At 51.9% G+C, this 27,818-nt stretch overlaps 11 protein-coding genes across 11 annotated transcripts; 8 read left to right on the top strand and 3 right to left on the bottom strand.

The window, feature by feature from the left end:
- Window positions 1–500: 500 nt before the first annotated feature.
- A1O5_04490 (uncharacterized protein) lies at window positions 501–2,449 on the top strand (the record flags this gene model as incomplete). The annotated part of the gene is made up of 4 exons (XM_007745095.1): window positions 501–723; window positions 811–1,255; window positions 1,309–1,455; window positions 1,507–2,449. The coding sequence occupies 4 exons, from the start codon at window positions 501–503 to the stop codon at window positions 2,447–2,449; spliced, it is 1,758 nt and encodes a 585-aa protein (XP_007743285.1).
- Window positions 2,450–2,663: 214 nt separating this feature from the next.
- A1O5_04489 (uncharacterized protein) lies at window positions 2,664–5,048 on the bottom strand (the record flags this gene model as incomplete). Its single annotated transcript, XM_007745094.1, has 3 exons — window positions 2,664–4,307; window positions 4,358–4,979; window positions 5,026–5,048. The coding sequence occupies 3 exons, from the start codon at window positions 5,046–5,048 to the stop codon at window positions 2,664–2,666; spliced, it is 2,289 nt and encodes a 762-aa protein (XP_007743284.1).
- Window positions 5,049–5,686: 638 nt separating this feature from the next.
- A1O5_04488 (uncharacterized protein) lies at window positions 5,687–6,879 on the top strand (the record flags this gene model as incomplete). Its single annotated transcript, XM_007745093.1, has 4 exons — window positions 5,687–5,876; window positions 5,938–6,355; window positions 6,401–6,700; window positions 6,753–6,879. 4 exons carry the CDS (start codon window positions 5,687–5,689, stop codon window positions 6,877–6,879), a joined length of 1,035 nt encoding a protein of 344 aa, XP_007743283.1.
- A 4,311-nt stretch (window positions 6,880–11,190) lies between these two features.
- A1O5_04486 (uncharacterized protein) lies at window positions 11,191–11,553 on the top strand (the record flags this gene model as incomplete). Its single annotated transcript, XM_007745092.1, has 1 exon — window positions 11,191–11,553. The coding sequence occupies one exon, from the start codon at window positions 11,191–11,193 to the stop codon at window positions 11,551–11,553; it is 363 nt and encodes a 120-aa protein (XP_007743282.1).
- Window positions 11,554–13,261: 1,708 nt separating this feature from the next.
- On the top strand, window positions 13,262–13,618 carry A1O5_04485 (uncharacterized protein; the record flags this gene model as incomplete). Its single annotated transcript, XM_007745091.1, has 1 exon — window positions 13,262–13,618. The coding sequence occupies one exon, from the start codon at window positions 13,262–13,264 to the stop codon at window positions 13,616–13,618; it is 357 nt and encodes a 118-aa protein (XP_007743281.1).
- Window positions 13,619–13,736: 118 nt separating this feature from the next.
- Window positions 13,737–15,000, top strand: A1O5_04484 (uncharacterized protein; the record flags this gene model as incomplete). The annotated part of the gene is made up of 3 exons (XM_007745090.1): window positions 13,737–13,835; window positions 13,927–14,807; window positions 14,880–15,000. 3 exons carry the CDS (start codon window positions 13,737–13,739, stop codon window positions 14,998–15,000), a joined length of 1,101 nt encoding a protein of 366 aa, XP_007743280.1.
- An 802-nt stretch (window positions 15,001–15,802) lies between these two features.
- On the top strand, window positions 15,803–16,446 carry A1O5_04483 (uncharacterized protein; the record flags this gene model as incomplete). Its single annotated transcript, XM_007745089.1, has 2 exons — window positions 15,803–16,084; window positions 16,174–16,446. The coding sequence occupies 2 exons, from the start codon at window positions 15,803–15,805 to the stop codon at window positions 16,444–16,446; spliced, it is 555 nt and encodes a 184-aa protein (XP_007743279.1).
- A 310-nt stretch (window positions 16,447–16,756) lies between these two features.
- A1O5_04482 (uncharacterized protein) lies at window positions 16,757–18,121 on the bottom strand (the record flags this gene model as incomplete). Its single annotated transcript, XM_007745088.1, has 2 exons — window positions 16,757–17,303; window positions 17,379–18,121. 2 exons carry the CDS (start codon window positions 18,119–18,121, stop codon window positions 16,757–16,759), a joined length of 1,290 nt encoding a protein of 429 aa, XP_007743278.1.
- Window positions 18,122–18,876: 755 nt separating this feature from the next.
- On the top strand, window positions 18,877–20,236 carry A1O5_04481 (uncharacterized protein; the record flags this gene model as incomplete). The annotated part of the gene is made up of 4 exons (XM_007745087.1): window positions 18,877–18,948; window positions 19,250–19,659; window positions 19,835–19,993; window positions 20,113–20,236. The coding sequence occupies 4 exons, from the start codon at window positions 18,877–18,879 to the stop codon at window positions 20,234–20,236; spliced, it is 765 nt and encodes a 254-aa protein (XP_007743277.1).
- Window positions 20,237–21,122: 886 nt separating this feature from the next.
- A1O5_04480 (uncharacterized protein) lies at window positions 21,123–23,551 on the bottom strand (the record flags this gene model as incomplete). Its single annotated transcript, XM_007745086.1, has 3 exons — window positions 21,123–21,365; window positions 21,421–23,133; window positions 23,183–23,551. 3 exons carry the CDS (start codon window positions 23,549–23,551, stop codon window positions 21,123–21,125), a joined length of 2,325 nt encoding a protein of 774 aa, XP_007743276.1.
- Window positions 23,552–25,118: 1,567 nt separating this feature from the next.
- A1O5_04479 (uncharacterized protein) lies at window positions 25,119–26,704 on the top strand (the record flags this gene model as incomplete). Its single annotated transcript, XM_007745085.1, has 6 exons — window positions 25,119–25,321; window positions 25,471–25,699; window positions 25,753–25,767; window positions 25,855–25,902; window positions 25,999–26,506; window positions 26,607–26,704. 6 exons carry the CDS (start codon window positions 25,119–25,121, stop codon window positions 26,702–26,704), a joined length of 1,101 nt encoding a protein of 366 aa, XP_007743275.1.
- Between the last annotated feature and the right edge of the window lie 1,114 nt (window positions 26,705–27,818).

The following is a 27,818-nucleotide window of genomic DNA, read 5'->3' as shown; positions in this document are numbered from 1 at the left end:
CTTGCGGGTTGCTTTTCCTATTGTGGGTGCCGTTGAGTGCGGTTGACTCAGCAAAAGGCAGGATATCCTAGTATAACCATCTGCAGAAACCCCGAGGCTGGAGGAGAACAATGAAACATCGGCTTCGGACCCTATCGGCAGTAATGTCGATACCGTGCAGAATCTGATGGAGGGTTTTTTGTTGACCAGCCTGTCGTGTAGATATATAGTCCACGGCAGTACTAGCATAGCCGCAACTCCGAATCCGTTTTTATGCCACACATTGTGAGCGCCGATTGGCCCAGACACGGTATCCACTGTCTCCATTCTATAGACCCACCTCTGTGCTGAAAGTGGCTACCTCCCTACAGAAGATATACAAGTAAGCTGGGGGAGCATTCTTTGGGGCCCCAAATTTCAATAGCAGTCGTTCCTCGCCCCTGTTCCACAAGTCTAGAGATTCTCTATCGACCCAAGTGACGATTAACCATCATCATTCCCCAGAGCGAGAAAGCAAGATCATGAACAAGGACGTGGAGAAGACCACGGGACTTGATCAGTGGCAAGAAACGACCCAACATTATGAAGATGAGACCAGTAAGCCTCGCGGCGCAGAAGAGGCCGAATTTGCAGGCGTCGGCGATGAGAAACCACACATTGTGAAAGGGGATGATTCGGACGGTCATGTGAATTGGAGCAAGCGGCAGATCCTGGCCACGCTTTCTCTTTCTGGCCTCTATGTCGGTACGTGATCTTTCTCCCTGTCTCCGTGAAGAGGGGGAAGGGTAGCCTCTAACCTCTTCAAAAGGCTGACATGTGTGGTGATAACAGGTTCACAGTTGCCCCTCTTGCTCGGCGCAGGAAGTCTTCCGTTTATTATCAAAGACATTGGAGGGTCGACTGTCGATTCTTGGTTTCCCGTGGCGTACTCGCTGACTCTGGCTTCTGTATCGCCCTTCAGCGGATACCTGCAAGACGTTTTCGGGCGTCGGAACATCTCTCTCGTAGGGGGTTGCACTCTGTGCGTCGGAATCATTGTGGTTGCCACATCCCACACTATGGCTCAGGCTATTGTGGGAATGGCTCTGTCGGGTCTGGGAGCTGCGATTGGGGAATTAACGGCCCTGGCTGGAACATCTGAACTGGTGCCGGTGAAGAAAAGAGGCCTCTATCTCGGCGCTGTCACTGGTTGTGTCTTGCCCTTCTCTCCTTACGCTATTTACACTACTCTGTTGGGCACACATTCAACTTGGAGATGGGGATTTTGGATTCCGCTGTAAGTTCATCCGACTCTCGGATTGCTGGACTCGCTGACATATGACTGCACAGCATTTGGAATGGTTTGGCCGTGATTGGGATTGCCCTAACTTATTGGCCTCACTCGCAGCTTCGCGCCGAACGAAAGACATTTTGGGAAATCCTGCCTCAAATCGACTTCATCGGCGGGCTGCTTTCCACTGGAGGATTGACTCTTTTGTAAGTAACCCCTTACCCTGAACACAAGCGCTGGATTTGACGAGTTAAAAGTTTGGTAGGGGTAACAGCAGGCGGCACCCTCGCTCCTTGGGCCAGCGCCAGAGTCTTGTGCCCCCTCCTTTTCGGTATCGGTCTTATTGTCGTATTCGCAGTATGGGAATGGAAGTTTGCCACTTTCCCTATGCTCCCCCACGAGCTTTTTGCTGGTCAACGTGTTGTCGCCATGAGTTTCCTGGTGGCATTCATCTCGGGTATCTACTTCTACGCCCTTCTCAACTTCGGTCCGATTATATACCTGGATCTCTACAATCCTGATCCGGTTAAAGCAGGAATTAAAGGAGTGATTATCAGCCTGGGCGTGACAGCTGGTGCGGTCCTGCCTAACATGCTTCTCTCCTACTACAGGACTCGAAATCGCGAGATCCTTGCAGCCTGTGCCGTCCTCACCACGGCCTTCGGCACCGCGCTCGTGACGGCGACACCAGATAATCCGATTCGAACCGTCGCGTTTTGCACGATCAGCGGATTTGGTGTCGGGGCTATCGTGGCCTGTGCACTGACGACTGCTGTAACCGCGGCACCTGACAACATCATTGCTACTTGTGTCGCACTCTCTCTTTCCATCCGCACCGTTGGCGGCTCAGTGGGCACGGCAGTCAATTCAAACATCTTTGACACCAAGTTGAAGAAGTTCCTCCCAACCTATATTGCGAAGTACGCCATGGCATCTGGTCTCCCAGCATCTTCGGCGACCGCGTTTGTGCAGCTCTACCTCACAGCTCCAGGAGAACTAACCGACGCAGCAGTTCCGGGACTTACTGCAGCTGTCATGGAAGGAGCAGCGATCGGAGCTCGTTGGGCATATGCCGAGAGTCTAAAGTATGTCTGGTACACCATGTTGCCGTTTGGTATTCTGAGCTGTGCTGCGTGCTTGGGACTTGGTAATGTTGGCAAATTCATGACGAACCGTATTGCGGCAAACATTCGTCACTAAGCCTGAGGATCTGGAACGTTCAACAAGGACAATCACACAAGAAGGCTCACCAGGGACTTGTGGATATCTGTCTGAGAAATTGCCCGCATACTACAAGGATGATGTTCGAAGTTGATCAAAGTGTGGAAGCGCCTCTTTACCCATATATTTCTGGGGATGCTAGGTACCGTTCGTACATGGATTTCAAGCTCCAAAGCTCCATTTCGCTCCCATATCAGGCAATCCAATCCACACCGGTGCCGTCCCAAGGTATCATGCCGTCCACGTTTTCGCCAAACCCATCGATGCCGAGACTACCAAAGTTCCATTGTCCCAGGGAATCACTGTTCTCAGGACTGAATATTGAATACCACGGGCTCTCGTCTGTGCTGGAACCAAACATCTGAGCACTGGTTGGACTGATTAGGTCTTGCCAGCTGCCGTCCCCATCGTTGGCACATCCATTCATGTCAGGGCCACGCAGGTCTGCCGATAGAGTGAGACCTGGCTGCAAGCCCTGGCTTTGCCCTGCAAGTGTATTGATGGTAACAGGGGTTGGCTTATTCCTCTCCGCTGTCGTTTTGCAAGACTGTATTGATACATTTTGAACGTCCAATTCGAATGCTCGGTGTCTCGTCTCATTCTCTGCATCAAGTCGCAAGCCATCGGGCTGCGGCACCACGATCTTTATCTTCGCACGGTTGAGCATGGCCTCGACCAACAGCGCCACCCAATCTGCGGCCACATATACCCTCTGAAGAGTCTTGAGAGACACTAATAAGCTATTAACATTGTCTCTCGCCCTGACCATCTCGCCGTTACGACTGGAACTTCCTTGGCCAGGACGAGGCGCCTGACTGATCGACTTGACGAGAAGAGCATTCGTGATGATGCTTGGTACCAACATCGTGATAGCAGTGACAGGGAGGTAGCGCACGAGACCTCTGTCGTTTAAGAATGCTGAGATCCTGGCGATATTGCAGGCAGAATCTGAGACTTGGTTTTGAGAGTGGCGAGACCTTCTCTTGCAACGATGTAATGCTGAGACGGCGGTATAGTAGCACATGTGCAAGATGGCGCGCTGGATCACCACGCTCGGCGGCCTGGGGTTGTCTGTATTTAACGTGTCGCAATCTCTTGCACGATGAATATCTTCTGGGGTGGTATCGGTCCACTGCGGCGGCCGCGATTCTGGCTGTGGTCGCCATAAGTAAGCTGAAGGAGGTAGAGAATTGTACCACTCTCTCAAGGTGGACTCGAGAGGTGAGACGACAGACTCTGTTGGCATTGTAACAGTCTGCTCCGAGCCCGGACTGTGGACGGGGAAGAGCAATGCTGAAAAACCCGACCTTGAAGCTCTGTTTGGAGACCCTGAAGGTCGTCTCAAGGGGGAGTACTGGGCAGACAGTATGGTTCCTATCACAATGCAAAGCTTGAGAAACGAGATAAAGATCTCAGCCAACTCAATTTGTGCAGTCCGGTCGTAGATAGACAAATGGACGAGACAAGACGAGCGTGCATCCAAGTCTAGAGAAACAGAGGGGCTGTCGATCTCAATGTCCTCCAGCGTCGGCAATGGGACATCAAAATCCTCCCTTCGAATCCGCATTGGACGGCTCATGTAGAGGGAGATTACTCGGTCTCGCATGAAACAGCACCACCATAGACGTTTTCGAAGACTTTTCTTCCTCTGTGGGAGTGGCAAAGACTCAGGGTCCTGGTTCAGTCCCACCGTTTGGGCAAGGGAGATTGCGATGTTGACCCAATGCCAGGTTTGTTTGTGAGCGTCTTGTGTTTGCCTGTCAGACCAAAAACTCATGAGCAACACAGATTGAATGATAGTAATACTGTCACATTCAAAGTCGACATCGTATAGAAGCTATATGCGTGAGCTAGACATCGAGCGCGAAAGGGCCAATGGGGATATACTTTGCTTTTTTCAAAAAACGCCTTTCGGGCAGTCTTCAAGTTGGCGTATCCCGCCTCCCTGACCAAGGGCTCGTCCACAAACGGGACCGCAGCAAACATGACGCTGTGAAACAGCAACAGGCTGAGTTGTGGCCCAGAATGGTGGCTCCGGCTTCCATCAACCGCGACGAGGAGCTCCAAAGGATCGAGTAAAGGCAAATAAGGATGAATATATTCAAAGTAACATCGAATAGTCTCATTTCGAAGTGGTTTGTGAGGTATATTCAGGGCACCTTTGCTTCGGAGATATGATATATCTGCGTCCGTGAAGTGCTTGGGAAAGGACTGAAAATATGCTGGCAGTTCTCTTGAAGGGATGTCTTCTGGAGGTTGATTCAATGGAGTGGGTAATATCTGAAGCCTATCCAGACTCGGCGGTACGTCCCCTAACGAAGTCATTGAATTCAGGACGGCCATAGCATCGGTAGATATGTTAGTGGGGAGTGGAACGCCATTTCGGACGTTATCACCATGGACGATACAGAATGAGAGATTCTCCTGTTCCGGACTGTAGTTGAAGGGCCCTTCAAGCGCATGGTCATGGAAAGGTCTGCCTAGTCCAATATACCACTCTTTGTGCTTCCTGGAGGGATGCTTAGTATGGTACGTGCCTTCAATTAGTTACTTACCTGCCACGGCGGCATTGAGCCATGAGACAAGGTGTCTCGTCAAGTTCACAATTGCGGCATGGAGACCCACGAATAGTGACATCGCACCGGACCTTGCGCGCACGACAATTCTCACATGCTTTTCCTGCTCGACGTTGACGAACGGGCTTGAGGTGCCCCGCGACGTTCAACGCTCTCTGCGCAGGTGGAGTCATCGGAGAGAACAAAAGCAGACGTATCTTGTTTTTCTAGATCTCTGCAGGTTTCAGGGACGCCGCAACATACAAAGAAGGGATTTGGGACCAAGGGGTGAAGAGACACAAAGTTGAGGATGGTGGACAGGCGTGCTCCGTATGCAGTTCCACTTCACTGCAAGGTATTGGCAATGCAGGAACCTCACAAGTCCGAACTTAATTCGTCCGAGTCGGCTCCGTCCCCGCACTCTCCATCCTTTGAGTTTTTTTGTATAGCCGATAACCGAAAGGGTGGCTCTGGGGTACGAAACCATCCTCGAACGGATATGGTCCGCGCCAAATAGATGGCAGCCAAGCCAGCCTTGCCAAATCGAGCATCGCTATTGAAGGTGGTATTGGACAAGGGCTATGGGCCACCCTGGACTATATATCTCGTGCTGGGAGGCAAGTCGGGTCTCGAAAGTGGTGGCATCAGACTCGCACCCGCCATGGCCGACTTTTCGCATTATGGAGGCGTATCGTCGGATTGGGAACGAGTTATAGCTTCGATACCTCCAGAGCAGCTTGCAGGTGCAATACCTGTCGCGATGACTCTCGATGAATCGTTCCTGCTCAAGATACAGGAAAAGACAAATCGTGAAAGGGCTTCTCGTGCGCGAAGTGCTCTGAAAGATCTGGGTAAGTTGCTGGGCCCTTCGTCGGATCATGCTTCCAAATTGACTTCCTTGCCATTATCAAGAGACGGTCGCAGTGAATGATTACACCTGCGCCACAATTGACAATGGAAATGTGCCAATCCGTGTCTATCGACCTGCCTTGGATCAGAAGAACAGGGCATTGCCCGTTTATATCTGGTTCCACGGAGGTGGCTTTCTCTTTGGCTCACTCGACGGAGAGGACGCCCACTGTACTCAGATTGTACTTGATCATGCTGTTATTGTTGTCAACATCTGTTACAGACATACTCCACAGTGGAAATGGCCCACTCAGCATCACGATGCAATGAAGGCCGTCGACTGGGTCTTTGAAAACATGCCAATGCTTGGTGGAGAAGCGACCAAGGTCATTGTTGCGGGCCGATCCGCCGGTGCTCTTGTAGCCGCTAGCACGGTGCTTGGTGACTTGACGGCTGTAAGTCTTGTTGCATGGCACCAGCGGTGAGATTTTGCGCCTAACACGACCGAGTAGCACGGGAGGTCCAGATTCTGTGGACAAATCCTTGACATCCCCTGGCTGTGCCACTCAGCTGCTTTTCCCTACGAACTGATTGCCCAAGGGAAAGACTCGTATTCTGAAAACCTCACAGCACCAATCCTGCCAAAGGGCCTTCTTCACCGGTTTGAGACGCTGATAGCTCCGAACCCGCTAGATTCGACGTTCAGTATCCTTCTCGCTGGAGAGAAAGAAGTTACAGGCTTGCCCTCCACCCATTTTCATGTCGCAGGGCGAGACATGCTAAGGGATCAAGGCATTCTTTATCAGCAAAAATTACAGCAATGCGGGTAGGGGAGGCCTAGGAGATTTGAAAGATGTGCACTAACTGTTTGACTTCAGGGTTTCAACAACGATCAATATATACCCTGGAGTGCCGCACGGGTTCATGTATTTCACTAATCTGGAAGCAAGCCAGCAGTGGGCCAGAGACCATCGCGAGGCTGTACGTCGGTTGCTCAATGAGTAAAACAGGCGGTCCTTGAGCGCGCCATTAGGACCCAGGACCTGCCGTTCGACGTAGTACCTGATACATACACCAAAGCCAAAGCCGGTCGCTCTCTGGTAGTATTTGAATTTCAAATTCCGAGGGACGACAACTTCAATTCACATTCCCATTTAGTCGGAATATGTGATGTTGAGGATAAAGGCTGATGTGCTGGGTATATGTGGAGATTCTGTGGCTTGACGTGATGGAATCAGGATACATTCGGCGAGCCATCTGTTGACCTGAGATGGGGGTCAGGAATAGGTCGATTGGTTGAGAAATTCAGGCGAGCCTAAATGAAAAATCGATGGCACAGTCTGCACGGTACTCGACGAGTCGGTAAAGGAGTCAGACTTTGAAACGTTTACCGCAGTGCCAAGACTGGCTTGCCTAACCTAATTAGGCCAGTCCCTAAATGGCAAAAAGATCCCACGGCATACCGAGTTCTACGGAAGCCAGCTCGCCAGTTCGCAACGGCAAAGGAGACCACCGCGCCATTGGGATGACGTTTCCTGAGCAAGCTGATTAAGCACAGAATGGGTTCTGGGGTTGATTCCTTAGCTGATTGCACGCTAACTTAAAAAAAGCATGAATCAGGACTAGGACAACAAGGAAACAAGGAAACAAAAAAATGAAACTGTGGAGAAGCTGGGAATCGAACCCAGAACCTTTTCCATGCTTAGATAGCATGCTAAGGAAACGTCATACCACTAGACCACTGTGATGTTGTTAGAAGGATGATTGTGATAGTGGAAGATGTGGTAACTCACCATCCCCTGAACTCGTAATTGTTGACGAGATTTCGCAGAAATAATTATTAAACTTTCCATTTTCTTGGCGTCACCGGTGTACTCGGGAATAATCTAGTACTCAGTACTCCGTACAAAGTAACTTAGCCGAGACATTCTCGGCCCTTGGAGATTCCCCAGTGGTCGTCTCATTTCTCAGACACATCGGCTCAGTTGCCTTAAGAGGGCCGACCCCCACTGTTTTGCTCCGCACGCAACATTCTTAGAATTTTATGAGTGGCCAGCGCTCTAGTCAGTCTAGCCAATCAGGGCGGAGCCCCGATATCGGGTCTGAGGACTGAGACAATGGAGATAGAGCTGGATCACCTCGTAGACTTCCATGCTTACACCGGTCGAGCAAGTATACTTGTGCAGTACGACCAAACACCCTAACCCAGGTGTTCTCAACGCACTCCGGCATTGGCCCACCTCTTCGTGGTGCAGGGGGTGAGTAGCCAGGCGACTGGTGAAACCATCGGGCCCTCTCTCAACTCTGAGCCTTCAGTTTGTCCTGTTTCTCTTGTCGATTCCCATGAGATGTTTGATAAATACCTAGGTATCTGAGGAGGATGTTTGACCTGCTAAAGGCGTGTCAAACGACCGTTTTAGTGCGGGCTGGCCTTCGAGCCTAGCAATAAACTCAACCCGATCATATACTCTCGGCAAGCATTTGAAAGCGACCCTCAACACCGCACAGTCGTCTACCGGTCAAAAACCTCTCTCCCGATTATTCCTACAGGCTGTGTGATACCCCTTCGGCGTGTTAAGATCTTCCTGAGTGTGACCAGGCCTTTGAGCCAGCACTAAACTGAGCAAAACTTACTACGATAGCCAAAGTATCACCCGCGCTTGCACTCCATAAAGCGTGTCCCTTACCTCACTTTCCTCGCAATCGCCGCTCGTGGCCAGACGCGGTGGTCAACCAATTCACGGTGCTGAACTCTTCGGGCGTTCATGCAACAATCATCTTGACTTCAACTGGCCCTCATCCCGTTGTCAGGTATGGAAATAGCGAGGTCTCCAGACTGCTTAAGAGCGTTGCCAGTGTCTCGAAAATTCAGCGCGGGCGAATTTCTGGCCAAAATTCTCCCGTTCTAGTGTCCTGCGGTGATTTGGTCATCTCTTTGGCCTCGAGAACCCGACTCTTCCAAGGAGACCCCTTAATTCAGGCAGCTGCTCGAACTCCATTGCTCTTCAGACCAGCCCCGACCAGGTAACTTGACTTCAATTTTCGAGATCTAGGCCGCTTTCTCCTCATCAAGTCAAACCCGATCGGCAAATCTACAACCCACCCTTGGTAGCATTTTCGGTCCAAGGCAAGATATTTTGGAGATTCGAAACTCGTTTACGGTTCTTCAAAAACTACCTGCATGCTGATCGCCGTCGCCGTCTCCGACTTGGAGACATTCCTGAAGGTTCTGCTAGGTTGAGAGTGTCGTTCTCCAGCTGGGACGAATATCTTGCTACGCTCGGGGCTGGTACGGTCACAGAGTCGGCTTTGACCGACAGGGAGAAGAATCGAGAATTTCAAACGCGCATGTCACTCCTAGAGCACGAAGAAGGAATCGCGCAAAATTTATCTGTCTGCTCAAAGTCCCGAGAAGATGTCAGGAAAGTTTCAGCGAGGGAGACCAGGCATCAGCCTATCTGACGATGAGCCCCTCTCCACTGCCTTCGCAAAGCGTTTCTTCAGACAGGAGTTTAGACTACTCATCTGCCGACGGCAAACTATGGGATAGCGCTCGTCAACAGTGCACGCGGACCTTGGGATATCCACATCATCGCACCTGTTCCGACTAGTCCATCAAAAGTAGCATGGGCTACCATTGAACGACAAATGGGGCGCCAGAACCGAGGAGCATCTTGACGGAAAGGATTATCCTGTCACTTCTTTTTCTGAATGCGGCAACATACAGCGGGGTCGTGTAACGAAAGACGCGATATGGTCACTGTTTGACTATGCGACTGTCTCTGCTACACTCCTACAGGACGGTCGACACAGCATATCTGTCTACGTTTTCAAAGCCCTGTCTGAAATTGATGAGAAAACCAAGTCAATCGCTGGATGGCGGGATTGTGAAAGTTACACTTGGAACTCATCTAGACGAGGCAACCCCACTTAGCATCTACCGATCTCTCCGCGACCCTTCTCTTGCAGATGAGCAGGGAATGTATCTCAATGACAGTCAGAAGGAAGCGATTCGTTTCGGCCACCATGCTCCAGCGAGAGTTGTCCTCCGACACGGAGGGCCTGGGACTAGCAAAACACATTTCGCCATCTAGGCTGTTCGACCTTCTCTCCAAGGTACAGCCAAGCAACACCACGTCCTACTCATAGCAGCTTCGACACAAGTGTGGATTCGATGGCAATAGCACTCGACTAAGAGCTCTAGCAAATTATTACTAGAAGAGGAGGCTCAAATAGGCTATGCGTGGTGCGCCTTCACAGCATAAAGACAGAGAATTCAGCAGCTCTTCGGGAAGCAAATCTTGCAAGACAAGCGAAACTGGCTGTCCAAAAAATCAAACCTAAGGCAAATGAGGCCCCACCCACATCGCCCAATATCTGGTGAGGCTGCTACGATCCTCGCGCACCGCCAAGTCTTTAGGGAACGCAAGTACGAAGGTGTCAAGGACGAGAGGGTGAATAATATTGAGCTGTCTGCTGGGGAGGGGATGCTTGAAATCGCTGGAATACACTGCGACAGGCTGTTGAACGCTGCAGACGAGTTCACGCAATTTTCAGACTAGTATAAGCAGTTCGTCAACGGGGAGAGTTCAATGGTTCTGATTGGGAAGCTTTCGACGAGGCGCTTGATGAGCTCTTCGGCCATACTATCAATAACGCTTCAACCATTTGCGCAACCATTGGCGGAGCTGCGGACGACTTCTGCAGTAAGCACTACGCTCATGCTGAATTAATCGTCGTTGATGAACCTGCTCGAATTCCTGAATACCAAATCTGGCCTTTACTTGCCTACTATAAGAACGCTATTGGCAAAGTTTTTAGTTGGTGATCCTACCCAATTATGTCCTATGATCGAAGGCGACGATATGAAGGGCGAGGCAAAGAGGATTTTAACTCCCTTCCAATGACAGCTAGAAATATCTTTGCAAGGGCGTCTTCAGTCCGCAGGTTCCAAGTCCGACTTCTTCAATGGGCTACATCGCGCTGTGGAGAAAATTGCTACCGTTCACAGTAATATCTGCTACAACGACCTGTTGCAGCACGGTCGTACCTCGGAACTGGAAGACGATCAACTCCCTAAAGACATCATCGATTATACCCGACAGACATATGACATTGCCGAACCCGTTGTGTTTTTTTGACATACCAGACGCCACAGAAGGAAGAAATTACCAGCGGTCAAGATTTTGCAAGGAGTACGCCATATTGGTGCTCAAAATCTTGCAAAGCCTTCTCGGCGCCGGTTTCGGCACTCCCCAAAAGCCATGCGCGACCACGATCTTGACGCTGTATATAGAACAGCGGCGACTCCCCAAGATGTCAAAAGCACAAATGGAGGAAGACTATCCGGCTGCCAAGGACGTCGCCTTGCAGCCCGGCGACATTGTGCAGAGTCTGGAGTATGATCCTCCCATAGTGGATCCTACCGTCGTGCGCAGCCCCGGGTTTCTTGACGTGAACCGACTCAACGTGATGTTCTCCCGTGCCAGATACGGCCTTTACGTGGTCGGCAATTACAACTCGTGTATTGCCATGTGGCGAGAAGATTCGCGTACCTTGAGGCAATTCGCCAAGGAGTTCAAGCGAGACTCTCGGGCGACTGGGGCAAGCGAAAGTAATGAAATCTTGTCCTCACCGTTCTTTGACGATGATATGATTCAAACCTATGACTCGGGATAGTTCCGTATTTTGATCATTTGGAAGAATGCAATGATTAATGTACCGGACTTGCTTCGAGTCGCTCGATATGTGGAAATGAGACAGCATGGAGGACATGAAACTGGTTATGAGGGCAGGTTCGGATCCAAACCCAACAGGTGAATTACGGATATTGAGGTCAAGGCCTTGGTGGAATCAGGCTAATATCGAGAAGGTAATTAGGTATCCTCGGATAAGCTCAACTTGGATTACTCTGTCACAGAGCTGAAATGTAATTCTCCTTGCAGAGCGTATGGCAAGAGCTGCTGTATGATTCAGCCCCTTGCACGCATCTCAAAAAGGGCCGTACACCGGGCATGGCGGAGGTTCCATCAAGCTCACCATGTTTTCACTGCTTACTCAACGAGAGGCACACAGCCATTCGTCAGAGGACCGCAGCATCTCATTGCCAGGAGTCGAAGTGTCGCTGCGAGGCTCGCGTCTCCTATCACTTGGGGGTCCTGAGAACGAGTAACGGGAGTATATGCTTTTCGACCGATTAGCATTTGGCTTTTCAAATTTTGTCGCGGAGTTCCTGGGGAATGATGGAGGAGGTGGATTGGAGGAACTACATTGAAGGGATGTTGTCGGCCTCAGCCTCGTCCCCAGTGCAGCCTTGCACGTGGTTCAGAGTACTTCCAGGTAGATGACGGTGACAGCAACATTCTGTCAGACATTTCATTTTCCTCTTGGCTGACTCGCCATGCTGGACGCCTAAATTTCGGTTTCGGAGCGTTGTTCTCCTTCAATCTTGCAACCAATTGCTCCTTCACCCATCGGAGCAAAGCAACCAGACCGGACGCATAGTTTTACAGACAACTCGGAGCCTTCGAACGTTTGGATCGTGCTCGCAAATGGCGCATCAGGCTTGTCCTTGAAATGGCTTCCTCGAGAGCCAGTCAGCATGCAGCCGTCTCACCAACCTCACGATGGTAAAGGCAACGGCCGTTCCGCCTGCGATCGCTGTAGGCGTCACAAGCTCCGGTGCGAGCGCTCTTCGGACTCAGCACAGTGCCGTCGGTGTTCGAAAGCCAACGTTGCATGTGTAACCGGAACGGCTCTCAAGTCAGGACGTCCACCGCAGAGGCGACAACCTTCTGATGCTCCAGAGATTTGGTCTCTACATCAGACGCTTCAAACACCCACTGCTATCCCGGACACTGATCCTGGCATTGGCCGAGAAATGCAATTGCCGCTGTCGTCGGTAAACATTGCCGGGTTCGAAAACGGTTGGCCAGGCAGCATGCAACAGGACATCGGTGCACCCCAAGCATTTCAACCTCTAGTCAATACCTACCAGCCACTATACTCGCATGTTATCCATCACAATGACTGCCTGAAAAGGCTAGGGGACCTGCAGACGGAAATCCTTGCTGATCTAGAGCTTGCAAAGGCATGCAAAACAGCGACTGACTGCCCTCAATTGGCTCTAACTACCGACCTGGAGTACAATTCTTCTTTCCTCGTCGGTCGAATGCTTGAACACTCGAAGACTCTACTCGGCATCTTGGATTCTTTTGGGTCAATGCCCGCGGCGCCAACTTGTTTCTCGGACGCCGACTGCCTTGCCGCTGGAGGGACTCCTACTGGCAGCCTACATTGCGACGTCCCGACAACGTTCTCTCTTTTTTCGAGCTATATCTGTCTCATCCGCATCTACCGCGTAATTTTCTCTTGCATTCACGACTCGATGCCTGCTCTGTTAGGGCTGCAACAACCGCTGCCTCAGCTATTTCCCGGCATTAACTTGGCAGGTTTCTCCCTCGAGACGCGCCTCGATCTGCAAGTTCAGATCCTCGTCCAAGTCAGTGAAGATATGCTCGCGAAGCTAGAAGCCAGATTTGGTATTGGCGAGGGTACCGCCCCCAACCAAGGAATTTTCGAGCCGACGAGAGCCGGTAAGATGCTCAGCATGATGCTGGAGGAAGAAGCCAATGAGCAGCCTCCGTTATATGAACCTCGAAGCCCCTGCGAGCCTCTGAAAAATATCCTTGCCAATCTGAAGCGAATGATCAACGCTGAAACTTCAAAAAGCAAAGACTTTTGAATGCTGAGTTTCGGGGGATTTACGTATCCTCTGGGTGGATCCAGGCCCCTGGCATGAGAAAAGTTCCGATTCCACTTCACGCTCGACCCGAGAAGCAATAAAAACAGTTGCGAGGCCCATGCTGTCTGCCTTGAAGCCAAACATCATCCACGTCCTTCCGGAAGTCCAACCATTACACTACCACCATGGCAACCTCTCCTCCGGAGCACCAAGGCATGTCTGCTTTGTGGTGGAGCGCGCGGGCAAGATTCCCCTTAACACCCCAACCTCGCGCAGCAAATGGCAACCAAACGACTGACTGGCTCTAGAATCCACCAGAGAACCCTCACACTTCCTTTTCAGACAAGATTGTCCTCATCACTGGTGCCAATGCCGGTCTCGGTCTCGAAGCCGCAGCCAAGTTCGCGGCTCTGGGTGCCTCGCGTCTCATTCTCGGCGTCCGATCGATACGACGTGGGAAAGAAGCGAGAGAACACATCTGCCGACGATCTGGTTACAATGGTGCAAACATACAACTGTATCGGCTCGACATGAGCACCTTCGAATCAGTCAAATCGTTCGCCGAGAAAGTCTGCGCGAACGAGTCTCGACTCGACGTTGCGGTTCTCAACGCGGGCATGGCGGCGCCTTCTTACCAGCTGTCTCCTGAGGGGTTTGAGATGTCGCTGAACGTCAACGCTCTATCGACCGCTCTCCTGGCGATTCTGTTGTATCCCGAGCTCCGGAAATCGGCGGAGATGTCTGGCGAACCATCACATCTCGAGTTTGTTGGCAGTGTCGGCCATCGCATGGTCAATCCTGACGCACTCGATGCCGGCCTTCAGGATGGATCGAGCGTGCTGGATATCGTTAACGACAAGAAATTCTTCGACGCCGAACGGCAGTACTGCACCACCAAGCTCTTGCTGATGTATGTCATGGATGGACTCGTCGCAGCAGCAGCACGCGCAGCAGCGTCTTCCTCGTCAACAGATCACAAGGATCCAGAAGTCATCATCACGACTTGCTGCCCGAATCTGTGCCGCACGAACCTCGGCCGCGACTTTTCCCTCCTGCTCAAACTGCCGACTTACTTGTTCCAGCTCGTCTTCGCCCGCTCAGCCGAGGAAGGGAGCAGGATTCTCGTCAGTGGGACAGCCTTGGGGAAGGAGGCGCATGGAGAGTTCTGGAGTCACGATGTCTTTGACAAGTAAGTTTAACATCTTTACCTACCTCCACCACTGCGCCTGAGGGAGAGTCCGTCCTGACTCTAGTCACACAGGAAGGGCGAGCTCGTTACGAGTCCGAAGGGCAAGATGTTGCAGAAGAAAGCCTGGAGCGAAATGGTCGAGGTTCTGAGGAAGCATGTTCCGCGTAGCGAAGAATACCTCCTACAGGATTGATTCTAAGCATAAAGGATACCCGCACAAGGCCGAAAGAAACGTCAAAGCTCCTCAACAAAGCAAGCTGGTATTGATCGGAACATAGAATTCCGCGGCACCATTTAACCTGAGTTATACTTCCCATCTACGGCAGCCTTTTCGATCCTCGATTGGTGCCTGCTCGGCCCTACATCCTACACACAATTAGCCTATGTTGTGTTCCATTGCGCTTAATACCGGTTGACGTTGTCTTGGATCACCTGATACATCGGGTCTTCACTTTTCAGGTGACATTTTAGGAAAGACGTCCATATTGAATTCCGAGCCAGGCTTTATATTGTAGAAATGGGAGTGTTCTCCTTTCCGCGAGTCACTCAACATCGAAAAGACTCCCTCGCAGCATGTCTCATCTTGGGAATATACTGCTGGAAGGTGACCACGAGATTGGGCAGGGAAGAGACATCCGAAGGTGAGGGAAGGGCGGACACCATCCGACCGGCGATTTGGTTCCCGAGTTTCGGAGTCTCATTCGCCGGCCCGGCGGAAAGCTAGTTCTCCTTCGTTCCACCTCCGTTCATGTCGGCTTTGGTGATTCATTGATTGATCGATTAATGTACTTTGCTTGTCATCTCTCCGGAGAGACTGGATAGAATGGCAGCGACTGCTAGCTTGCAACGGCTACGTGCCTTCACAACATGCGACGTGAGTTCGAATCGGAGCCTGGGAAAGGGGGCCTTTGACCGCTAAACACAGCTCGTTTCAGATCGGCGACGCACTGGTCAAGCTGAAATACCCATTCGGGGGCTTTCTGGACGGGATCAGGATGTATTCGCCAGATGCTGCAGCTGCAACAACGACAACCTTTGGCCCAGCAGTGACGGTGAGGATGGTTGAGATGAGTGATCGGCACGCCCCGAGCCCTCCAAGGCACTTTGCCGACTGCAACGAGCCGGGCAAGATCATGTACATCCAGCAGCCAAAGGGGCTCTACTCGGCCTGCTGGGGCGGACTGATGTCGACGCGGGCCAAGCACATGGGCGCCGAAGGCGTCATTATCGACGGCCGAATGCGCGATGTCAGAGAACACCGCGAGATGGGGTTCCCGGTAAGCATGAAACCCCCCCCCCCTTCCCCCCCCTTTCGAGCCCCGTCGTTTCTCCGCTGCTGTGAGCTAACTAACACACAACCTCCAAGGTCTTTGCCCGGGACACGTCCATACTGGGTTCCAACACCTTTACAAGAGCGTCCGAAGTCAACATCCCTTTGCAGTTTTGTGGGGACTTGTGGATTCATCCCGGCGACATCCTCGCGGGTGACTGTGACGGAGTTGTCGTTGTGCCTCCTTCGTTGATAGACCAAGTCGTCGCCCTGTGCCAGGAACGGGCGGAGATCGACGAGAAGACCTTTGCGGCCCTACGAGCGGGAGAGGAAATGGGTCCAACCATCAAACGGCTTAGAAAAGAGTGAGAGATGCCCAACGTCGTCCTTGTAGATTTTAGCGGTTATTGAATCAGCTTGCTTCTGTTCGTTGGAGGCTCAGGGTCTTGTCGTTCGAAGTCTGTGAACAGTGCGTAGAGCATCGAGACTCTGTAGCCGTTGACAAAGGACGGTGTAAATGCTCTGCGGGAGGTTCGGGATATCCTCTACGGGTATCCGCCTCCGACCTGCCCTGTCGTCCTCCATCTTTATCTAGGAAAGGGTGCAAGTGTCATGTTCTCAGCCCTAAGGGAAGCCGAAAACAAGACAGCGATCAGAGAGTACCTAGGATTGAGTACATCTACAGTTCCGTCTTCCCACCCCTCCAACTCGCATGACCCGTTGGGTCCCTCGCAATGCTCTCCCACTCTCTAGCCTTCTCCAACCCTACACCATCAAACCCGTACTTTAACCAAGTTGCCTCGACGGCCAACTTGGCATACTTCTTGGCCCCTCTCGCACTGCCTACCCTATTATATGCGAGTGCGGCGTATCCGTACGCTGAGTCTAGAAACCCGTCCAGTCCCTCGGCTTTGTACAGGTTGATGAGCATTTCGGCTTGCGTGACGCCAGCGGTCGAGTTAGGTTGAGAGAGCTCCCATTGCAGTGTGACAATATCGTGGGTGGCTCTGTCGGAGTCTCCTATAGTGCGTTTTTTGTTGTAGGAGCTAGGTGAGCAGCGTTGACAAGTGCATGTAAATTGGAATATAGATTGGAAGTATTGCTGTCGATCGGCGTGTAGGCGAAGAGGTGGCGCATAGGAGATTGTGATTTCCTCATCCTTTTTGATGGGGCGCACGGCATGAATGTATTGTGTTAATAAGTCGATGGAGAGGAAGTATTGTGCGCTATAAAGGTCAGTTCCAGGTCAACATAGCGGATGTAAAGAGAAAAAAAAAGAGGGGATAGCGAAGAAGACATACTTTGGCGCGCAGGCATGATTAATCCTCGAGGCCTCTGGGAACACAGCCGGATGCATCAAGCCGCCAATCTTCATGTTAAATGCATTCGCTTTAAGTACATCCTGAACCACGACGTCTGGCTCATTGTAAATCTTGGCCAAGGCGAGATATGCATCTCGACTTGCCGATGGGAGTTGGTCAACAGCCAGCCTGAGCAATTTCTCCCGATCCTCTGCGAAGGTGAGGTCGTCTATATGTGCAAGAAGATAAGGCGTATAAGCCGTAATTAGATCGCCACGTTCGAGAGGCCGAGAGGCAAACATGCCCATGCCCTTGCCGGGAACAGAGGCTACGTACCACGGCCGATGTTTGGTATCTGTATCAAGGTTGATGCCCTTTGAGGACAGTGCTGTAGGATCTTGAAAGGGTGGTAGAGATGCGAACTCCGGCGCGAGTCCAGGTCTGGTGAAGATAGAGATCCCTCGTCCGTTGCTGAAGGACGCATTTGTGTAGACGCAGAATTGATCTTTCTCATCGAGATGCGCCGTGCAGATTGGCTTGTGCGTCCAAGGGAAATATGAGCTCAGGCTCTCCTGCTTTCCGGACGCAGCCGGCTTGATCAGGTCGTCGTGCTCAGGGTCGACGACTATCTCGCTCGGTGTTGTTGACGATTCGTCCTGCGAAGGAGGCGCGGTCTGCTCGCTCGAAGCAACCAGTGAAACAAACTGAGAAAGAACACCTAATGAGATTACATTGAGCATCATCTTGGCCAGATATCGAGACAATGATATCAAAAGCACCATATTACGGCGAGAAAGGGGGACCGCAGCAACGACCGAAGGTGGTGCAAGATACCTGATGGTTGAAGTCCATTTTAGATCTTGAAACACTCGGGCACCGATCTGAGTGTTTCACATTCGACGTCCCCTTGTCTCGTGTTTAAAGGGGCCACATAAGAATGCTGACTTTACAGCATGCCATCGTCGAGACTTCTTTTTATGTACAAAGCCAACTTCCCAAGTATATGTATATCCTTGCCTGGGATACAGGAACAGCGAGACTGAAAGAGGTTGAAGTTGCACAGCCTTGTCTTGGCAAGATCACTCACGTGTCAACGCCGGACGGCTATATCACTTTCATCACTTTGCCGAGGCAATTCGATGCTTTGCCAATCAAGTATTACCCGGTGAGATTGCACATAACTAATCATAATCCGCGCAGTTAAAAAGGTGGCCAAGTAAGTTACATATATATCTGGGAGGTGACCAGAACATCCTCGAGCTACGGTAAGGGACACCCATATCGTCTCTTCTTATCCTCCTCAGATCTGGGCTATCTTTATATCTTGCGACCTTTAGGGGAGGCTCTGTTTCTTGGTAATTTCGAGGACTTCTCGGGCCTAGTCACCACGGACGTGACTGTCTGAAGAAAGAGACGACAAGACTACGGAGAGGCCCTGCGGGAGAAAGCTGCGAAGAGACACAAAAGGAAGAAGAAAGAAACTTCAACTCAACTCAAGATGGCGACCGAGGGCAAGCCACTTGCCTTGGTGGTCCTGGTCCATCCAAAGACAACCGAGAACCGGGATAAGGTGGGATTGACATTCATCTCTTTTCCCCCTCTCCCACGTCGTCGTTTTGGTTTGGGCATATCGCGAGTTCCCTTCTTTAGGGCTTTCGAGTTCGATCGAGCTCTGACTCAGACTTGATTCATGTCTTCTTTGCGAGGTCATTCGGAGAGGCAGCGTGAGAAAGAGATGTGATCGATCTGGCCCAGGAGTCGGGTGGCCTGCACGCAGGACCCTCCATATTCCAAGAGGAAAAGGAGGGGGAGATAATACTCCATTCTCACTCTGATTCTAACGCACACTAACTGACATTCCCTCTCTCCAGGCCCTCCACCTCAACGCCTCCGTGACGCCCTTCTTCCGGCGTCCCAGCACACAATGCACGACACGCAGCATCTTCACGCCGGCGACGCGCCCGAAGGCGAATCTGGGGATGGTGCCGGCGGCGGAGAAGGGCAGCATGTTCGGGGTGGTCGAGATCTGGACGTCGCCGGCCGCGCTGGCCACGCTAAAGACCACGGCTCCACCCGAGTACAGGCAGTACCACTCGACCGTGGCGCGGGAGGGGCTGTACAGCGCCGAAAGGGACATGGATATCTCCGAGTGGACGCCCTGTGCAGGGTTCGTGGCGCGCAAGGGCGAGAAGGAGACGCCCAAGGCCGGCATCGTCATGCTGGCCAAGTTCGTCTGCAAGGACGGCGAAGGCATGAAGGACGGGTTGGTCAGTGTTATTGGGTATGTCCCCATCACAGCGCGCGATTTCGCCGTAAATCACTACCCCCCTTCCTCCTCCTGCATTTATTTACCCCTCTACCCCCATTTCCTCTCTTTCTCGCCCTCACCCTCTCGGATGAGGTCATCCTCGACCCGACTGACACTATTCAACTAACGCGACCAACCTCCCCGCCAGGAAATTCTGCGACTGGGTCGAAGCCAATGAATTCGGGACCTTGACGTACAGCGTGATGACCAGCGCCACAGCGCCCAACGAGGTCCTCCTGTTCGAGCGGTACAAGGACCTCGCGGCGCTGGGCGTGCACGGCAAGACGGCCGAGTTTAGAGCCATGTTGTAAGTACACACTCCATCCGTTTGCAGTACTCCTACACGGGTGCTGGCCTGCTAGCCTCACCAATCTATATCTATCTATGCAGCCCAAGCGCCCAACTGACGCATGTTTGCTGCCACAGCAAAGGAACAGGCCGCTTCATCCAGGTGAAGAAGACGGTGCTGAGCGAGTGGGAGGAGCTCGAGGGCTCGTTCGTCTCGAACCAACCCGGCGGCGCTGGGGTCGGCGGACAGGCGAAGCTGTAAGCCCTGCATAAGCTGGGCGGAGTAGCCGGGGACGTAGAGAATATAGCTCGCTGCTCGCGGTGTGGAATGGAATAGAACAAAACAAAATGAACCTGCTAACGCACGGAATCGCAATGACGCTGGGACTGGTACCGGTTCTAGTAGAGTATAGTGGCCAGGACAGATCTTAGTTGTTTGGGGTGGTCGCTACAAGGCTGGACAAGGCTAGATAACAATAGAGACGGACTGTGCGCAAACATATTACCGGCGGAGCACAAACACATTCAGCGATCTTACACGTGTAACTGTTGGACAGGATCATTCAATGCAGTTCAACGTCGACTTCTAAGCCTTACGCTTCGAATCTCATGATTGCGATGTATTCACAAGCGAAGGATTGCATATGGAATACATCCTACTCGGTACAGCACTCATAGCTATGCTTAAATGCTCATTTCCTTCCTCTGGGGCAATATTCTCGATAGCTCCAGCCACCCATAGTTCCAGCGCCTCTCTTTCAATATTATACCTTCATTATGGTGTGTGATATAGGCTGCACGTCCGCCTGTTGTGCACCTGCCATAACCCAAATCCCTCCAAACAATCCAAAGATCGTTTCCGATTCGTTCGAACATTCCAACAACCCGCATTTGGGGCAAAAAGTCCCCCCTTCCTTCATATTTCGAGAACGCCATGACGGCCCATTATCCGTGTCGCCGTGTATGTCTATGCTGGAGGTTCAAACTTCTCCGTTGTATGTACAAGTTTTAGGCCGAGTTGCTTCCATGGAAGTGCCTGATGGATAGGTTTAGCCCCGCTCCATTAATCCAGTCTTGAACTGTCACAAATTGAAACTGACAGTCGTCGACATGCTCGTTGCATCATTAATTTTGGTGTTTCTTCCGTCTCAATAAAAGAATGCCGCGACAAATACTAACGCGGTGAAGGCAGTGGTGATGGAGTATTCCAATTCGAAGAGGACCGTTTGTGGAGCAAACGCGATTTTCTTCGCCTCTGGGGTCGGGTGTGCGACATTAGTCTTCGGGTCGCGTATCAAAAGCTCCTCGCGATCCGGGCAGTTGGGAGGGTCGCAGGCATAGGTAAAGGGGATCCAAAAGGATGAGCACACAATTAACCACGCCAATGGAGGCTGCGTGTCCAAAGTCAGTATGTGCAAGGTAATCAGAGTTCTGAAATGTACTTACCCAGAATGCGTGCGTCAGGAGACCGACAAGCTTCCCCCTCAGAGAATGCTGGGTTAGGAACGTTCGATATGATGACAGCGTGACGGCAACGAGGACAAAATAGACATAAGCCACGTGAAAGCCAGCTAGATAATTGACGCAAATCGTCCAGATGCGCCGCCACATAGGTGCTCGCCTTTTGGGATCTCGCTCATTCAGGGCAGACTTGATCGACCCGGTCGCTTTGAAAGCTTGTCTTTGTCCACCCAGCCAAGTCGGAAGAACAAACGATCTGATGATGGTGAGGGAGATGTACGGGGCCATCCAGAGCTGATACCGGCTTCCTCTTTGCCCAGTGGCGTATCCGGCTGGTATGAAGAGGACAAACTCGCACAACCTGTTAAACACCATATTGGCAAAACACACACGAATCAACCACCGAAGTTGCGTATCGTTTGCATATGCAACGAGTGGCTTGTTGGCGATCAGGACAATCGGCATGGCGAAGATGGAGAGGGTGAGGAAGATGTTGAACAAGCTGAGAAAGGCGTAGATGAAGCTGGACGACCGCTGCGCAAAGGTCATATGCTTGACCTTGTCACCCCACAGGCAGAATCGAAGCTTGAAGGCAGTGTCAACTGTGCCAATGGCCCATCGTGTACGCTGCTTGAGATGACCACCGTAATCTTCGGGCACGGTGCCAAACTGCAGAGCCTCATGGACAAAGGCCGTCTTCCAGCCAGAACCAAGCAGCAGGGTACTTGTCGCCACATCTTCTGCCAGTGATCCGCAGGGAAAGTTGCCAATCTGCGCTAGAGCGGTAGTTCGAGCCACATATCCAGAACCTGTGCACCATGCCACCCCCAAAGCGTCTTTGACCGGTTCAGAAACGTGGACGAAGAAATCCAGACTTTGGCAGAGAGGATCGTCTCTTGGAACGTTGTAAAAGAGTTGAGGTGGACAAGCGAGACCCATTTTGTCATCGATCAGCAAATGGGGGAGAACAGCTCTCAGCCATTGTTGTTCGGGTATCATATCGGCATCCAAAGCGGCCATAAACTCCGAGGCGCCGCCCGGCAAGCTGTGAACGGCGTCCAGTCCGTAGTTCAGATTGCCAGCCTTGAAATGGTGAGGGACGTTGGGGAATTTCGGGCGGCGCATGTAGTAAACATTCGGAAACGTCTCGCGCATCTCTTCCAGCACGTTCTTGAGGGGGTCTGACTTGCCATCGTCGAGCAGGATGACGCGAAATCGATCTTGAGGGTAATCCAAGTCACAAGCTGCGCGAACCGTGTCGAGAATGAGATCGTCGTCCTCGCCACAGCACGTGATAAAGACGTCGACAGTAGGCACGTCATTCCCGACGAGTCTCAGCTTTGGTCTATGCCGTTTCTTGATGATAAACAGGGACCACAACGTCTGCATGAATATCGGTATGGCAATAGAGATTTCAATGGCCACAAAGACCCACGCCAATGGAAATGGGGCCTTGTAATGGCGTTGGGCGTCGACAATGAAGGTAATGCGCAGGCCAAAGTAGAACCAGTATAACGAGAGGGAAATCAAGCACAGGAGCGGGGCTACCCAGCGGAAAAGCCATCTCTTCCTGCCCGACAGGAACTCTTTGTCGTCTCTCGAATGTAGTTGGGCGATTGAGCCTTCTTTGACCCAGTCTCGTTTGAAGTAAGTCGAGGGAGCGTCGGGAACAAGGGGCTTTAATGTTTCTTGACTTCGCTGTGGACTGGTCAGTGGCCATGCTCTCGAGAGAACGGGCTCGACTTACGAAAGGAGACGGTACCGGATAGGGAGACGAGCTTCGCGTCTGCGACTCGGAATAGGTAGAACCTGCTCCAGGAGCAAACAGGGGGAATCCTCCACTAGGCGGTTCCAACGCACTGTCGGGTATGCTCTCTGTCATGAGATCTGAGAGGGTTCTGTTATGAAGGTCTGATAAACCTGGTCTCCGCGAAAGCCTGGGCTGATCGAGGGACACGCTTTCTCTATAGCTCCCATAGACCGGGTGGACTGTCATGGGCTTTTCAACGAACGACTCTTGACTTTCCCGTAGCGTCGAGGGTGCCGATACGGTTGACATCTCGGTCATGGGCGACTGTTCGGATCTCCTTCGATCCGCTTTGCGAAGAGGAGGCATGGTGGGAAGAACGAGGCCGTGTACAGGGTAGGGTGGGATGCAAGGGTGAAGCTTTGAGCAGGCTCTGGCCGGGAATGCGTCTGTCGTGTCACTGAACGAGCGTCTTCATCGTCCGTTTCTCAAGATCGATCTCGTGTGCTAGCTGATCTCCTCTGTCGTTCCAGCGTGGTTGATTAAACAATTAACGAATGTCTGAGCGAGTGTGTTAAGCAGGAGCCGAGGCCTCTCGACGACGTTGAGCCTGGTGAATATACAAAACGAGGGATAAGATAGATAGAGCGAGGGAGGAATGGCAAATTGCACGGGGAAAAGTGAAGAGTGATGGTGGGAGAGTTTGACAGGGTGACAGCCTGGGCTTTGTCCGAGAGGAGGCGTGCCTGTCCTGCGCTCCAAGGACTTTGTTAGGTGCGCATTGAACGACCTTATCATGTCATAGTGGAGTGGTTGGGGCTAGTGGGCTTGCAAGTGGGAAAAAGTCCCAGCCCGTACCAAGTAGATCACCAGCGTCACCACCGCGACATGGCGGATGGCCGAGAGGAGCGCGTCAACCCGGGAAGGCTGGGGGGGGGGGAGGAGGCAAGCCAAGGGGGGAAGAAGAATAGGTGCTAGTCGGCTGGGGAAGACTGGGTTACGAGGTCTTTGGGCGATAACGTGGTGACGGGGGCAGCATGGGCAGTTCCTGAGGGCCCTCACCAGCCTATCTTGACAACCTTGGTCCCGGAGCTGGGCGAACAAGGCAATTTTGGAAAAATGCAAATTGGCAAACGCGGGCGCAAGTGATGAGGCTAGCAGCAGGGCAGCAACCAAGCGAAGCCAAGGGGGGACCTTCAAAATTGAAAAACAAGCCCAACCATAAGCAGTTTAGGCACTCACGCCTAAGGCAAGCGAGAGTGGGCTGGGATCCATTAGGCCCTTGATATAGGTTAGGGGTGCTGCATCAGAGGGCCATTGACGCCACTGGCGCGCCAAGGGCTGCAAATCTCAGGCTGACAGGGGGGGTGACAGGCACTCGCAGGCACCTCACAGGCAAAGATTGCTGAAACGGGGCTCCAACCTGCCAGGGCCAATGCTGGGCTCGGGTTCAATGGCCGGATGGATACGCGGCCAACGCCAACGCGGCCCACGGGCATGTCGACCACTTCTTTTTTAAAATCTTGCCCGAGACTGAAACAAAATAATCACTCTGCACTTGCCACATTGCATTGTTGGTCGCTCTACTGGGTACTGGGTACTCGGTATTCAACCACTGCAACCTGCTCCTGCGCCTCTTCCAGTTCTTTCCAGCCGGGAAGGAAGCACGCGTCTCCCGTCCCCCCTCGCCCCCAGCTGCCCACCTCTTTCTTCACCCACCCGTCATAGTCACGGTTATCATCTATTTTTTTCCCATTCTCAAATCAAGACCGCTTCGTCCAAGGGCATCCATTCATTTTCCAGCATCGACTCCCACTGTCGCTCACCACCCGCCCTATATAATCAATCTACCCAGTACATATTCCATCTATTAATCCATCTGGTCCTCTAAAGCAATTCATCAACACCAACACCCCCCCTTTTCCTCCCCGGCAATATGGGTCTCAGATCTCTCGTCTCGTTCGGCTTTGTGCTCATCCCTATAGCTGTCACCATCAGCGTGCTGCTCGGAATACAAGCATATCGCGAATCCAAAGGACTACCTTCAAACCCCTTTGTGGACAACTCGATCAAATCATCATTATATTGTCAAAAGGCTTTCGGTGTCACTCCGTATACAAACGGCCAGCAGTACACATTGTGAGTGTCTAATGTTGCCTCCCCCCCCCCCCAAAAAAAAACCAATGGGCACGATTGCCTCGTCTCCTTCTGCACAATTATCAGTACCCCTGTCATGTTTGACAACTTTAAGTTGTCAAGGTTTTTCGTGTTCCTGAACCATCTCCCAGTTGGGCATGGCTTTGGGCTCCCTGGCAAGGATCCGCTATCTGCAGGGATTTTGTCCGGTTCTCCCAACCTGGATATGCCTTCCGACCTCCGACATTGATCGGCCAAAATGACACCGGCACCAATCATTGTTCGTCGAATGTTAAGTCTGACGTGGCCATTCTTTATAGGAACCCGAATCAGTGGGCTCTTCCAGATGGCTATACTGGACCAGGAGGGTTGTGTATGAATGTAAGCCAACAACACTGACTATATCGAGAGACTGTCACTGACGATATGCATAGGTTACGACATTCGATGTAAGTCTCCTGAAGACAGACTGCAGGGGCTTCGTCACGAAGGCTCGGTCGTTGTCTGTCCTCTGATGTGATACTGATGATAAGCAGAACGGGAGCTATCCGACAAAGACCTCGGCCGCAGAGTGGTCGATCACTGTATGTCATTTCTCTGTTTGATCAGGTTCATTTTGGACGTGCCATCTTCATTCGAGATCGGCATCTTGTCGACCAGAGACTGACAATGATTTGCAGTGGCAGTTTCCTCGTGGGCCCCCGACCCAGCCCGTTCACGCATTCCCCAACATCAAACTGGACTCGACCGTTTTCCCGATTGAAATCTCGCAGGTCTCAGCCATCAACTTCGAGACTGAATGGTACTATGGAGTCGGCGATGACAGGCCCAATGTCCTGAATGTCGCCGACCTAACTGCTGCTCAACTTGACGCCAATGTCGCCGTCGACATGTTTTTGGACTCGGATCCCAAGAAGGCCACCGACACCGTGCAGGCCAAGTATGAAGTCATGATCTGGCTTGGGCAATTTGGAGCGTCGACCCAGCAAATTGGTCTACCACAAGGAGCAATCGCAACACAGGTTGTCAACGGAACGACTTTCTCCTTATATTCCGGCGTGAATGGTCTGGGCCAAAGCGTTCTCACGTGGGTTGCAAGCAATGCTGCGGGTGGAGTTCAGACCTTCAACGCGGATATAGGTCCATTACTTCAAGGTCTGACCGGGTTGGGAGGCCCTACTGTGAATGGTAAGCATCGTCGAAATCCTGGTGCAAGGTTCTGGAGTTTGATCTCCTCATGTGAATACTCCACTGTGCAAACACTCATTGCTAACAAAATATATCTTAGACTATCTCGGCTATATTGCGTTCGGCTCTGAAGCCCTTGATTCGGCGTCCAATGTCACTTTCTACAATAAGGTCCTATCCATGGATGTGGTCTCGTGATAATGGCCGTGGGCGACCGTCGAAAGAAGCAATTAAGAGTGAAATATGGTACCATGACCACGACAACATCAATCAATGTCGACCGTATCTTACAGAACTCACGTGGTCCAAGCCCGGAAGAGGACAACCTAGCACAAACATGGTCGATGATTCGGCCAGCGAAATCAGAAAACGACTGCCACCACGACACGGATAGCTGCGATCTGCCCGACAGGAAATTGCAACTTTCGGAATAATAAGACGCGCTCCTGTTCACGGTTTATGTCCAAAAAGTTTTGCGATCACCATGCGCACAGCCTCTTCACGTCCTTTCAAAATTTTAACCCCTAGAAAGGCAACTCTACAAAGCCTCATCGCATGGACGGGGGTCGACAAGCTAATTTGGGAGAGGTGAAGACCACGAGGCGCGTTGTGGCCGTGGTGGTGATATTGGGATAATTATTTCATTGTCATCCTGTCTCTTGGTCATGATGCAACCATTGCGAATGCCACACGCCGACGTCACGGTGAGACATGCAGAATCAAAATCTCACCCAAGCGACAGGGGAGGGGTGATGTGGGCCAGTCAAAGCTACGAGGATGTTTCCCAGGCACAGGAGCCCAACTGAACTTGGCCGTGCTCGGTGGAACGCATCCGACTCTCCACCGGAGAAGCGAGCCGGGTCTGAGAGTGATGAATGACGTGGCTGGCATTCCAATCAACAAATGTGTTTAGGTATTCGATGGCGCCATTGTGAAATACTATCGCGCCTCGACACTGGCGACGGACCGCCCTCAACTTGGAACAGGGGCGCAGGCTGCTGTCAACTCCATCAAAACCCCCAATGAGCAGGGCGGCTCCGATTGCATGCAGTAGAGCTCGCCCGGCAGCCTTGGATATGTATGTACTTGATATCAATAACAAGCTTATCTGAAGGTCCTTGTCAATTTTTCATGCAGCTAGGGTGAATCTAGGCGAAGATGCCTGGGCACCCAGTATCAGGCGTGCCTTTTCTTATCGAGGAGCCGTTTGTTCCTGCTGTACGAGGTACTGTTTGTATGTACTTGTAAGCACTTTAAAGTTGCTCCAGCCTCCCCAGATTTGTTAGCCTTATCGCTTCCCGTACGGAGGATA

The sequence above is a fragment of the Cladophialophora psammophila genome, assembly GCF_000585535.1.
Source record: "Cladophialophora psammophila CBS 110553 chromosome Unknown aczJe-supercont1.6, whole genome shotgun sequence".
NCBI lineage: Eukaryota > Fungi > Ascomycota > Eurotiomycetes > Chaetothyriales > Herpotrichiellaceae > Cladophialophora > Cladophialophora psammophila.
The sequence above is the reverse complement of the archived record's forward strand: the minus strand, read 5'-3'. Positions and strand labels throughout refer to the sequence as shown.